The 12,502-nt window shown below is 43.3% G+C and overlaps 1 protein-coding gene across 8 annotated transcripts in view; it reads right to left on the reverse strand.

Moving 5' to 3' along the window:
• AMOTL1 (angiomotin like 1) overlaps window positions 1-12,502 on the reverse strand; it is a 172,661-nt gene that overhangs the window by 73,130 nt on the left and 87,029 nt on the right. For 5 of the 8 annotated variants that reach the window (XM_032295732.1, XM_032295736.1, XM_032295734.1 and 2 more), the window contains 2 exons: window positions 7,742-7,882; window positions 2,623-3,553 (listed from right to left, as the gene is read on the reverse strand). In XM_032295732.1, the coding sequence (XP_032151623.1) occupies window positions 2,623-3,553; window positions 7,742-7,882 (1,072 nt within the window). Of the gene's footprint in view, window positions 1-2,622; window positions 3,554-7,741; window positions 7,883-8,059; window positions 8,135-12,502 lie in introns of those variants that run through there. The other 3 variants (XM_032295737.1, XM_032295735.1, XM_032295738.1) reach the window with 2 other exon arrangements.

The following is a 12,502-nucleotide window of genomic DNA, read 5'->3' on the forward strand; positions in this document are numbered from 1 at the left end:
ACAGATAACTTCTGAAGCACAAGATAATGTGTCAGTGAAATGAAAGGGGCCCTCCTTGTCTTCTGGGTCACAGGTAAGTTGAACATCACATGCTACTGAGTTTCAGGTCCAATCCTTGGAGTTCAGGCCACATTAAATGTGTCTGAAGCAGGGCTGGTGTGGATACAACATTGTTTACCTAGTCAGCCAAGGGCTGCACCGCTGGAGCCATGCTGGCTAGCCATGGCTCTGCTCACAAAGGGGCCTTGTGGCTCTGGGGCCCAGCCTCAATGGCCTCTCTGTTACGTCTCCTGAAACATTTGATGCGTCATATCAAGCCGGCTGCCAAGCCTGGCAGTCAGCTCAAATCCCTCACACATTTCTTCTTCTTTCTAACGTCATAACTTTGAGACAAATGATCTCCAAAAAGTGTTTCCCTCCTCCCCTGACCATTTCTCCCACCTCACATCACACCTATTACCAAATGACAAAAGGCAAAGTGATCCACTGTATGCATTGCATAGTATGTATATTACTTTACAAACAGTAAAGCAAAGAAGAGGAAGTGGATTTCACTTCAGGATAGTTTCCCCTCTATCAAGCTCTAGAGGCTGAGTTAAATTATTGGGAAAAAGGGTGAAATACAATAATCCAAACTCTGGTTTGACGGTGGAATAACATCATGGCTCATTTTAAACAACTGTAGTAAATTACTGTGATGCAAATACCAGGGATTTGATCATTTACGACACAAGGAGCTACAAAGGGGGAAGAAGAGCCTCCTGGGGCCCACCTTAGGTTCCTGGGAGGAGTCGGGTTATGCACACTTAGGGAGGATGCGTTCTTCTCTCTGGCCGAGGTCTCACAGATGGTTATGCTGCTTCAGAGCTGGCATTCTCAGCCTAATGTGGGGAAATATGTCAGCGTTGGGAAGTCAGTGTCAAATCAAGCCACTCTCCCTCTGGCAAGCTCCAGCCTCTCCTTTTTCAGAAGAGGTACAGCCAAGGCATATCCTGCACATAGCCACTGAGGTCGCTTGGGGAAACCCTTGATCAATTTAGAAGCATATAAATAAAACCCTTCGTGAGAATGACATATCCAATAACAGGCAGTGGCCATGTGTCTTCTTTGTTCATGTTCCCTGCTCCTCCTTCAAAGTCAGCAACATCTAAACATTTCTGACTCCCAAAATGTGATCTTCAGACCTCATTTCTCTCCTGAGAGCTTGATTCGTAATTGCCTTATTTCCATCATCCCTGTTCCAGAACTTCTGTATCTAACTAATCCCTATCAATTCTATTTCCCTATCTCTCTTAGCATATAATGCTCCTCTGTTCTCACTGCCCAAGCTTCGGCCACCCTCACCAATTCCGATCTGGACTACTGAAAGCATCCCTGGAGCTCCTTGTGGCCTCGGTCTCCCTTTCTTCGAATTCATCCTGCACTGCCACCAAAACCAGCTGTTAGACATCCATATACCACCCCTACCTAAAAACACCGCCTTTCCCAATTGCTTATGGATACATTCTAAACTCCTTGGTACGACACCCAGAGACCGTCATCACCAGCTTCCCTGTCCAAACATGTCTCAACCAAATGGGTCCCAACTTCCCTGTCCAAACATACCTCCTGCCACTTCTTACCACACCCTGGCTCACCAGTACTCCGCATAAAAATCTGCATGACTTCTTTGTCTGAAGACCCGGCACTCCCTCTGCACAGTATGTACTGCTACTTCATCTCTACACTACAGCTCTTATTTATCCTTCAAGTTTCAATTCAAATGTTACCTCCTCTGGGAAACTCTCCCCAGCCCTTTCCAGTTGCGCGTTATACTATCCTATCTGTTATCCTAGTATCCTCTGCCCATTTCTCTCCTAAAACAGCACATTGAACGGCAATGATCTGTTCAGACGCTGGTTTCCTCCAAGACGATGCTATAGGGTCCTGGAGGGCAGGGACTGCATCTCATCTCTGAACCTGGAACAGAGCTGCAGAGTAGAGCATACACTTAGTAGGTGCTGCTGAATCCATCAATCAACTGGAAGAATACAAGTGAAGGCCGTAGGATGAATTAGGGCAAGGGAGTGAATAGGTGTTGGCAGTCAGGATACTTGAGTCTAGCCCTCAGCTGCCTCAGAGTTGTGTACTACGAAATTCGTTAATCTCTCCAGGATTTAGCTTCTCATTTGTTGAGTTAGGGGTGGGAATATATGATTTCTACAGTCCTTTAACTCCTCCATTCTAGCATTCAGACTACATTTTCCTTTAAAATCTGCAATGAGAAAAGACTATAAAACCCTCTGGTAATAATACGTTCCAGGAGTTTGGACACTCTCCACAAAGCCATTGGAAAACTGCTACTTTGCCAGGCCACTAGGCAGAGCTCCCAAGGATGGCTAACAAGTGAGGTCCCTCCCCTAAACTCATAAATCCCCAACTGCCTGCTGCTATGTTTGGAGAAAATCCCCCAGTTGCCCTCTACTCTATTTCATCCTATATATTCTGGCCACAAAGTGGTTTATTAAATATCGTGCACAAGGAAAAGAAAAGCCTGAGGACAAAAACCTAATCTGCCCTGAAAATAATAACATGACTGCTGAATCTTGAAAAGCCCAGTGCAACTCTACACTTGATAATCACCTTGTTACCCCGTACTCAGGGGGTGGCTGGTACCGCAGGACGGCCACGTCTGTTCTCACAGGCTGAGGAGGAGGGTAGGGCTTGACCATCTCATGGAGCATCCCAGGGTGCTGGTCACCATAGAAAAGCCCGTGCTCCTGGGTCTTGCTGACCGGGGACATCATTTGCTTGGTCTTGAAGGGGTACTCAGGTGGAGGACCCCGAGGGTCAAGCACTTTGCCTGCAGGCTGGGCAGGGGAAGGCCCCCCTCCTGCTTTGAAGCCCTTTCCATTCCCCGAGCCGGGAAGGTGTTGCTTGGCCCCATTCCTCTCCAGGGACAGCTGCATGATTCTCTCGCTGAGTGAGCGGACGTGGCCCTGCTTCAGTTCCTTCAGCGCCTCGTCCTTATGTGCCTGTCCACTGTTGGCACGGTTCACAGTGGGCCTCCCCTCAGTTCGGGACTTCTGACTGGTGCCCCCTGCCATGTAGTAACCATGGCCCACCGCCCCCTGCTGCTGTTGCTGCTGCTGCTGCTGCTGCTGCCCCCTGAAGAACTGCGACTGCGCTTTGGCCTCCTCGTAAGTGGGCAGTTCCTCATTGTTCTGCTGAGGCTGCGTGGACCGGACCTGTTTCTCCATCACCGTATTGTCCACCTGGTGTTCTTGACCCTGCGGTTCTTGGCGTGCCGACTGGTAGACCATTTGTGGGTCTTCTTGGGTGAGGTTTTCCGTGGAAGAAAAGTTGTTTGTAGGGTGGGCTGGTCCTGCACTCCCTGTGGCCTGGTGCTGAATGGCCAGCAAGTTCATGTTCTCGGTCGGGGTGCCATAGCGCAGTTGTTCCTGGATCAGCCGCTGCAATACTGTTCCAGCTGCTGCATCCTCGGAACCTCTCATTTCCACCTCTGAGATCCTCAGGAAGTTTGGGGAGTGGAAGTTACAAAGAGGATCTTCAACTAAAAGATAAACATAGGAAAAAATATATCAGGCTGTTCCACAGGAGATATATGTCTGTGACTATGTGGTACATAATTAACATTCTAACTACAGCAACATTTAAAGGTAAGATTTCAAATACATCATCACTCCATTTACCTGGCAATGTCTCATGGAATTTTTTCTCCTATTCAAAATGAGTCTACTATTCCCCACTCCCTCTCCCTTGCTTTCTCCTAAACACTGTTCTATCCTTCAACTCCTCCCTTTCCTCTAATCTCCCCACTGACCCTTTCTCTTTATCACATAAACATACTCAAATCTTTCCCATCTTAAAAAAGTAATACAAGAGAAAACCAAAATCAAACCAGAAGAAACCACCTTTCCTCGGCCCTCTCATATACCTCCAACTACCACCCTGTATCTCTCTTTTCCTTCTCTTCTAGTTGTGTTCAGTGAGTGCCCTATACTTGCTGTCTCCACTTCCCAAATGCTCCATCCACTACCCTCCCACTGCTCTGATCAATAACCAAATCCAATGAGAATTTTCCAGTTATCCTGTTACTCACCTAACCTTTCTGAAGCATTTGACATGGTTGGTCACCCTCTTCCTGCAATGCTCTCCTAATCCGGCCTCCAGGTCATCCCTCCTCTTGGTCCTGGCTCCTGCCTCTCTCTACGCACTATCTCGGGCTCTCTTCTCTTCACCTGTCTCTTAAATTCTGGTGTTTCCCACAGCTCTGTCCTGAGTGCTCTTCCACCCTTACATGCCTCCCAGTGACACCACACCTACCACTCATCATCAACTACTGACTCATGACCCATACATCTGCAACTGCCAGACAATGGCCCTGAGTACTTCTAACTCAACATGTCTTCCTCATCCTGAATGGTTACCCACCCATCCCAACCCCTGTATTCCCTGCATCATCTACTTTCTGTCAAGCCAGAAAACTGAAAGTTTTCCAAAATTCCTTCCTCTCTCTTACCCCCAACACCCAGACAGCCACTACCTGTCAATTTGACCTTTTCAACATCTCTGCCAACCCTCTTCCTGTACCTGTGCCAATCTCCAAGTTCACCATTAATAACTTTAACATAACCATAAGAACTACTTTAAACATGTATATGATGTGTCAGGTATTATACTAAATTCTCTCCATGTGTTATTTCATTCATTCCACATATAACACTAAGAGGTAGATATTAATTCCCTTAACTTACAAATGAGCAGAGAGGTTTACAGAGGTAAATTGCCGAGGCAACCAGGCAGGAAGAGGCAGACCAGGATATGACACCAAGTTTGTGTTCATTCCACATTACAAGCCCTTGGCATCACATGCCCAGGTCATTCCAACAGTCTCCTTATCTATTTCCCTGACACTCATCTTATTCCCACTTCTAAACGCAGCCCTCTGACCCCAGTCTATCATCTGGCACACTACTTGAAAGATTGTTCCAATATATAAATCTAATTATGTCACGCTTCTGAACCAAAATTCCTGGATAATCAATTACAGGATAAAACTGGCATTCTATCACATGGTATAGCAGATACTACCTACCTAAACATTTCATGCTGCTCCCACTTCCCACTGGCAACCCTTTGGAATTTAAGCTCCATAAATACCCATGTACATATAGTTTCTAAGGCATGCTAGCTCTCTCCAGCCTCTGAACCTTTGTTTGCCTTTTTCTCTCTGCCTAGAAAGAGGCATCTCACCATGTCTCTTGGGAAAATTGTTAGACAAGTGATAGCTCCAAAGCTACTTTCTGAGTAAAACCTTTCCTGCTGCAGCCCTGCAGGCTTGAGCCTCTTTCTCCCATGTCCCCACTCCATTTATATATACCTCCATTGCAGCAATTCTCACAGTAGATGGCAATTATTTATTTATACAAGACTCTAAACTCCTTAAGGCAAAGATTATGTCATCTCATCTGGGTCTCCCTAGAACAAAGCCAAATGCCTGGATGTAATAGGGCCTCAGATATTTAACCAATAAAAGAATATCTACATGATCTCCATGAAATATAATATTTAGCCCATTTCACAACAGGACTATTAAGTAGTGCATTAAGAATATTATTATAGCATTATGAAAGTAAAAATTCTACTATTAACTGTTGGCATGACCTTAAACAAACTGTTTTCCCTCCCTGAGCCTCAATATCCTCCTCTGTAAACCGAGAGCTGGACTATATCATCTCTAGGCAGCCTTCACTCCTACAAATGCATGTAATGATGGCTCTATGTTTTAATGTATACATACAGAACATTATTTTCCCAAAACAGTCTTTCTTCCCCAAATTCATCTTTTTTTCCTATAAATGACATTCTAAAACACGAGTCATTCAGATAGAAATGTCATATTCACTTTTGACCTTTTTATTCTTTGCTCTCCACATTTAATCAACTGTCAAGCTAGATTTTTCTCAGTCCACAATGAAATGAGAAAAAAAAATGAAGGTGGTATGATATGCTTATATACAAAATATATAAATACACATATATTAACACATCTATATGTGTATGTATATAGATGTATGCATTAGAAGGTCTAAAACTGTCCTTTTTGGGGCAAGAACTGTCAAGGATCACATCCTTCTTACTTTTTTGGTATTAAAATATGAAAAAAGGTGACAGCAAATGACATTGTTACTGTCATTGCAATAGCAAAATACTGTAATTCCGTGTTGGTCCCCTAATTTTCATTAAGAAATTTCACATTTATGACAGTTAAAAATCACAACCAAGCCTTAGTTTCTACACCAACAAGCTCCCCCATCCAGTCCATTCTTCCGTGCCCTCAGTCACTCTCTGGGTTCCAACTCTCCTAACCAGCCATTTAGACATCCTGAATGGCCTCTCAATATCTCTTGCCCCTGGCTCCTTCTCCTTTCAATCCATATTATATTATGACCTGTCTTCCTCTGCCAGATAGAGCAGAGAGCACCATCTGTTATAATCACGTGTTGCCTCCCCAGTGCCTTGAACCCTGCTGAGATACACAGAAGGCATTTGGGACATGATTATTGAGGAAACGAAGGGAGTTTACAGCCTGATTTCTGAAGCTCAACTTTGATCATAAGGCTCTCCCTATCACCCTTATCCCCAAACTTTCACCTTTGTGGCTTCTCTGAACCTCTCACCTCCAAAAAATGGAGAGACTTTCATATCTGCCTCATAGGATTAGACTAGAAATAAGCTGAAACTTATCCCTTACCTTCAGAGAATCAATACTATAACTGGGGTAGAAACCCAAGGTTCAACAGTAAAAAACAATAAAAACAAACTATTAAACTCCACACAAGATGAATTGCCAAATATTTGTAATAAGCCATTAACTACCCAAGGAAAGATGGATCAATGTGGGTTGGACTGGTCTGCTCTTTCACTCTACCATATTTACTAAAAATGTGTTACAGTTCAGGCATTGGGACATGTGCTGGGGTTACAAGAGTAAAGAGGGTACAGTCCTACCCTCAGAGTAATTGATCTGAAAGGCTTAATGGAAAAAGCACATTCAAATAAGAATAAAATTTTTAAATAAAATGAATAAAAATTCAAATCAAAATATATTTCCAAAGGAAAATGATGTATTTGGATGAATAATACAGGAATAGATCTCAACAAGCATGAAAACTATTGAATTCCCCTTTCACTGAAGTAAGACAGAAGTGAGTTATAAGCATGTTTAGCAAGAACCATGACATCCTTCCCTAAAGTGGTTTAAAGACTTCCTCACAGTTTAACTAAAAAGCCCTCAAAAATTGATAGGAAGTTTTTACAAAGGAAAAGCTCCTTCCTTGCTATAGTTTTGAATTACTTCTTTTAACTTCTAAATTATTTGCAAAAAGAGATAAAAATGAAAGCAGAGAAGGAAAAAAGAAATGAGATTATGAGAAAGGGTAGGAAAAATTATTTAGGAATCAGAGAAAAACTGGAAATAAGTAGTATAATTCTGAGGTTCCTACATATTTAGGTATGATGCTCTCAGAGAAAGTCACATATCAGAGTAAAACAGTCTTAACACCATACCAAAACATGATTAAAAATAAGGCATCTACCAACAGACAATCAATAATCCAATATGATGATTTTTAAAACAAGATTAGAGAATAAACATCTGAATTATGCAAAAGAGCTAAAGATGAGAAATGTAAGATCATTTTGCTTTTCCAACACAAGTGCCAGTAAAAGGACTTACCAACTTTTTCCTTGATGCTACTGGTTGCCTCCACCGTCAAAGCAGATGTTTCATGCCTCCCAGAATAGAGCTGAAAGTCTGGGGAAAAGTAATTGGAGTCTTCTAGAACCTGGACAGGGCTATAACAAGCAGGAGGGGGACCTGGGGGAAAGAAAGTGAAGTATGAGTGCCAATCGAGTTCTCTGTCCTTGTGCGTGACTCACGAGAACCCACCAGGCATTCTCCCACAGCATTTCGACTTGCAGAGGGAGCTATGTTTTTTTGATTCAGAAAATTCCAAAGTTACTATTCAGAATTATCACAAGTCCAGCCACCCACCAAAATGACCCGTGAGGTCAATGTAACAGTCCTCAAGACACGCTGAGCAAAGGCACAAATGCTCTAATGCTCTCACACAACCCAGTTCCAAGGGCGGCAGAAGCACCAGCAAAAGTCAAGTCTTCGGGACTGAATGTGCCACGAAGTTCTGAATGGTCAAGGTTGGGGACAGAAAGAAGGTAAGTGGGGAGGCCAGTGAAGCAAAGCTAAAATGGGAAGAGCAGCTGTCTCTCAAAATATATAAAAGATACAGAGAGGAGTGGTCATTCTGCCACATCATGTGTTAGCAAGAGAACATACTCTCTGCCCCACTCAAAGGCTTCTGGAGTCTCATGTTACAGCATGGAGCTGGGACTACTGGGTCTGGTCTTCTGCCAAGCACCAGCCTTTCAGCTCCAGTTTATCTGCTTCATACACAAACTGGAGTGTGCTTCCTGTTCCAATTAAACATGACAGTGTGTTCAGTCCTTCAGTCACTGAACATGAGATAGTACTACAGTAACACTGATATTGCACACACAACCACCGTGGGAACATTCAGCAGAGTGAGCCCAGGCTGTTTTCTCTCTCTGCACTGATTCCTTTGCGTGGGCACCAAGTTTAAGGCTCTTTTCAGCAAAAGTAACTTATTTTACTCTGGGGAAAGAATCATAGTACTTTTTTAAAAAATCAACATCTTTGCCCAAAAGATAATTCCATTAAAAGAAAAATTCTGTTTTTCAGCAATGGCTTCAAACCGGTAATTTGAAATTTCTCAGTAGGTTTGTTATCTACCCATCTTCCACAAGGCCAAAGCTAGTAGTAAGTGACTAATTATTGATACCAAAATGCCATAAGATGGGAATGGCTTCATCTTCTTCCTGAGTTTCTTTACTTCAACATGTGAAACAGTATTTACATGTGTGCTCACATGTATTACAGGCACATTTGGACTAGAAAGAAAAGGGATTCTGATAAGAATATTTACCTTATAAATTTAAAATAAATAATTTAGTTGTAACGCCCAGCCTTAAAGATGAACATAAGCCGAGTACAAATGACACTATCTGAAGATCAGTCTAAAACTACAGTTCCAGGGCATAACAGTGTCTGTCCACCTTCTCCTCTTGGCCAAGCTGCAAAGACTAACCTGAAAAGAAACTCAGCCCCTTTCTGGGCATTATCTATAAATCTAGAAGTCTAGGGCTAAAATTAGTAGGAATCATGGACACAAAGGCAAGTCCTGATCTGGCTTCCTTTCAGGCAGGTGGAAAATGAAAAAGGTACAAGGTATAATTCTGGCTGCACATTAAAATCACCTTAGAAACTTTTTAAATCTCTGCACCCAGGCCTCCCAGACCTACTCAATCAGAATCTCTGAAGATAGAGCCCAGACACCTGTATTTTATAAAGTTCTTCCAATCAATCCAATGTGCAGCGAAACTTGGCAAGCTCTAAGCAAGAGGGAGAACAAGCACAATAAAAAACCAAACCACAAAACACCTTTCTGTGCCTTCACCCCATCCCCCTACCAAATCAGAGTAAGAGAGAAGTTGAGAGCCCATATGCTTCAATCAAAGAAAGTATGGTGTTTTCTTAAAATAGACACTGAGTCAGGAATGCTATGTGCCAGCATATTACAACTTCGGGTGATGCTATCTAGTCACATGACCATGACTAAGAGTGTTAGAGACAGAGAAAACTGGTAATAAAACTGAGATCCAACTAAAACACATATCTGTGTGTGTATACATATATATATGAATATGCATATTAGGAAAAGTGTAGGGTGTATGTGTGTGTGTGTGTGCTTTCAATGTGGAGCTCAGTATGGACCCCAGCACTAAGCTATTCACAGTCCCTATAACGTTGGTATGAATTACTTTTCCACACCTTATCTCATGACCAGCTAACTGAGAGAGGGTTCAACTCCAGACCACAGAATACTACAAAGAGGGCAGTCCTTGAAGTGAAGCCGGAGCACAGAGGACACCAAAGATATGCCTTCACCCTTCAGTATTGTTCCCTCAATGTTATGAAGGAACTAAAGCATTTCACACACACCACCCCCACACCTGCATTCACACTGAAGGACAGGATGCCTAACTGTTAAGACATGCCAAAGATCACTTAGGACTTTGTCTTAACTCACACCCAGGGTCCCACACGTTCACTGAGTTATACTCCCACTGCTGCCTACCGCTCCTCAGTGCTGAAGAAAGGCTGGAGAGCCGAGCAGATGACATGAGACCCGGCAGACGGACATGCCCAGGTACCAAACACTCCACTAAAGCCAAGAGACAACCGGCCGAGCTAGCCCAGCACTGACACAGCCTGAAGGAGTCACTTTAACTGCTAGCTTTCTCACTTGAAAGACAAGGAAAAGTGACGATAATGTGTGTTACAGAGTCCACCTCAGATTCCAGGGTCACACAGCAAAAAATCTGACAAAGCTCACAGTTCCATCCTACATGTATCTAAACCTTCCTTGCCTATTTTATTTTAGTTTACAGTCTTCACTGGGAATTCCTGCAGCATAAATTGGTCTACTTTCTTTTTTCTTTTTTAAATTATACTTTAAGTTCTGGGGTACATGTGCAGAATGTGCAGGTCTGTTACACATGCCATGGTGGTTTGCTGTACCCATCAACCTGTCATCTACATTAGGTATTTCTCCTAATGCTATCCCTCCCCTCGCCTCCAACATCCCAACAGGCTCTGGTGTGTGATGTTCTCCTCACTGTGCCCATATTTTCTCATTGTTCAACTCCCACTTATGATTGAGAACATGTGGTGTTTGGTTTTCTGTTCCCGTGTTAGTCTGCTGACAATGATGGTTTCCAGCTTCCTCCACGTCGCTGCAAATGACATGAAATCATCCTTTTTTATTGTTGCATATTATTCCATGGTATAAATGTGCCACATTTTACTTTCTTAGGCAAAATGCAGGGCACATGGTCTAAGCAACAAGGTCAAGGATATCTGAATGAGGAACTGGAAAGAAACCTACGGCGTGAGAGGTACTGCTGTTTTCTATGTCAGAAGTTCATAACAAAGAGTGAGAGCTGTGAGAAACCACAGAAGCCTCCCGGATATCACTACCACCCAGAAAGCCCCTGTAGAGCCCCTGTAGTCCCAGGGGCTGAGCAACAGTACCAGTTTTTAGGGGAGCCCACAGCCTGCCGAGGACCCCGCTGGCTCTACAGTGTGTTCTATGTACAGCGTAGCTGCCTATAGGGGCTTCATAAATACTATTCCCATATAAGCCCTTCTGGACTTTGTAGGCAACTTTTAGGAACCTTATCTAAGAATCACCACTCATACAGCTTTAGTCTGCATAGGGAAAGTGGCAAAAGCAATAGAAAATAAGCTAAGGTCTGAGTAAAGGACTCAGCTCTCTGGGGTCTCCCACTGGGAAAGAGCAAGTGCAGCTCCTAGGGCTGCTACCCTGAAGGAAACCTACAGATCTGTCTTTGCTGCACTCAACAAAGGGTGAAATTCTAACATTTTAGTTTAAGGGTGCAACATTTCTGCCTTATATTGCCTAGCACCCATTTTACCAAGAATGATTCCTTTTTCTTAACAAAATCTGCATGTCATTTGTCAACATGAAAACTCCTTTGCTTCTCTCTCTCTACGCATGACTGCTTTTTGGCTTGCTTTTCTGAAGCACTGAAAACTTCCTTCCCATATGGTTTTATGCATTACTTTCTTTGTAACTGTCCAGAGGCCTTTAGGTAATGTGACTCTGAACAAGACTGTTTTCCCTACTCAAGAGGAGCAATAACAACGACTTCATTGTTAAAGGAAAAAAATGAATTAAAGTAAATGAAGTGAGTTGTCTGGGGGAGGTAAGTGGAGCAACAAAAACCATGGTGAGCCACTCCTCTGTTCCACCTGCCAGTGGAACTATTAATTCCCGAGGGTAAGTTCCTGAATCTGTCCACCTGCCAATAATATAACAGGCTGAAAGTCTCCATGAAGTTTAAATCCTGGAGGACATGAAACTGTCACTCCACTGTCATACAATACACAAAACTGGGAAATCACTTGTCCTTAAATTCCACTTCCGGCATCCCAGTCCCTTATACATAATGGTTTTGGCTATAACTTCAGGGTGGAATTTTGTGTGGTTTTCAAGACTGTCTATAAACAGGGTCCCCCTCTAGCTGTGCATAGTCTTGCTGGTCCCCTCAGCATCCCGGCATCCTGTGAACATGTCATCCTCATTCTCCAAGTGCCATCTTCTGGCTTCACATGCACCCCTAACTACTTTAAAGTTCATCTCAGTAAATGCACCTCTTCAGTTTACCTCCTCTAGAATGCCCTTCACCAACCCCCCACCCCCCAACTGGTCTCCCTTCCCTCAACTGTCACCACAGTTATGATTTGAGGCACACAAAACTTGGTACTTAAATGTCACCTGCCTACTACTTTGCAGTAGTCATTTAATAGGCTGGTGTT

This window comes from Sapajus apella, unplaced genomic scaffold (assembly GCF_009761245.1).
Source record: "Sapajus apella isolate SASKATOON/1434 unplaced genomic scaffold, GSC_monkey_1.0 scaffold34, whole genome shotgun sequence".
NCBI lineage: Eukaryota > Metazoa > Chordata > Mammalia > Primates > Cebidae > Sapajus > Sapajus apella.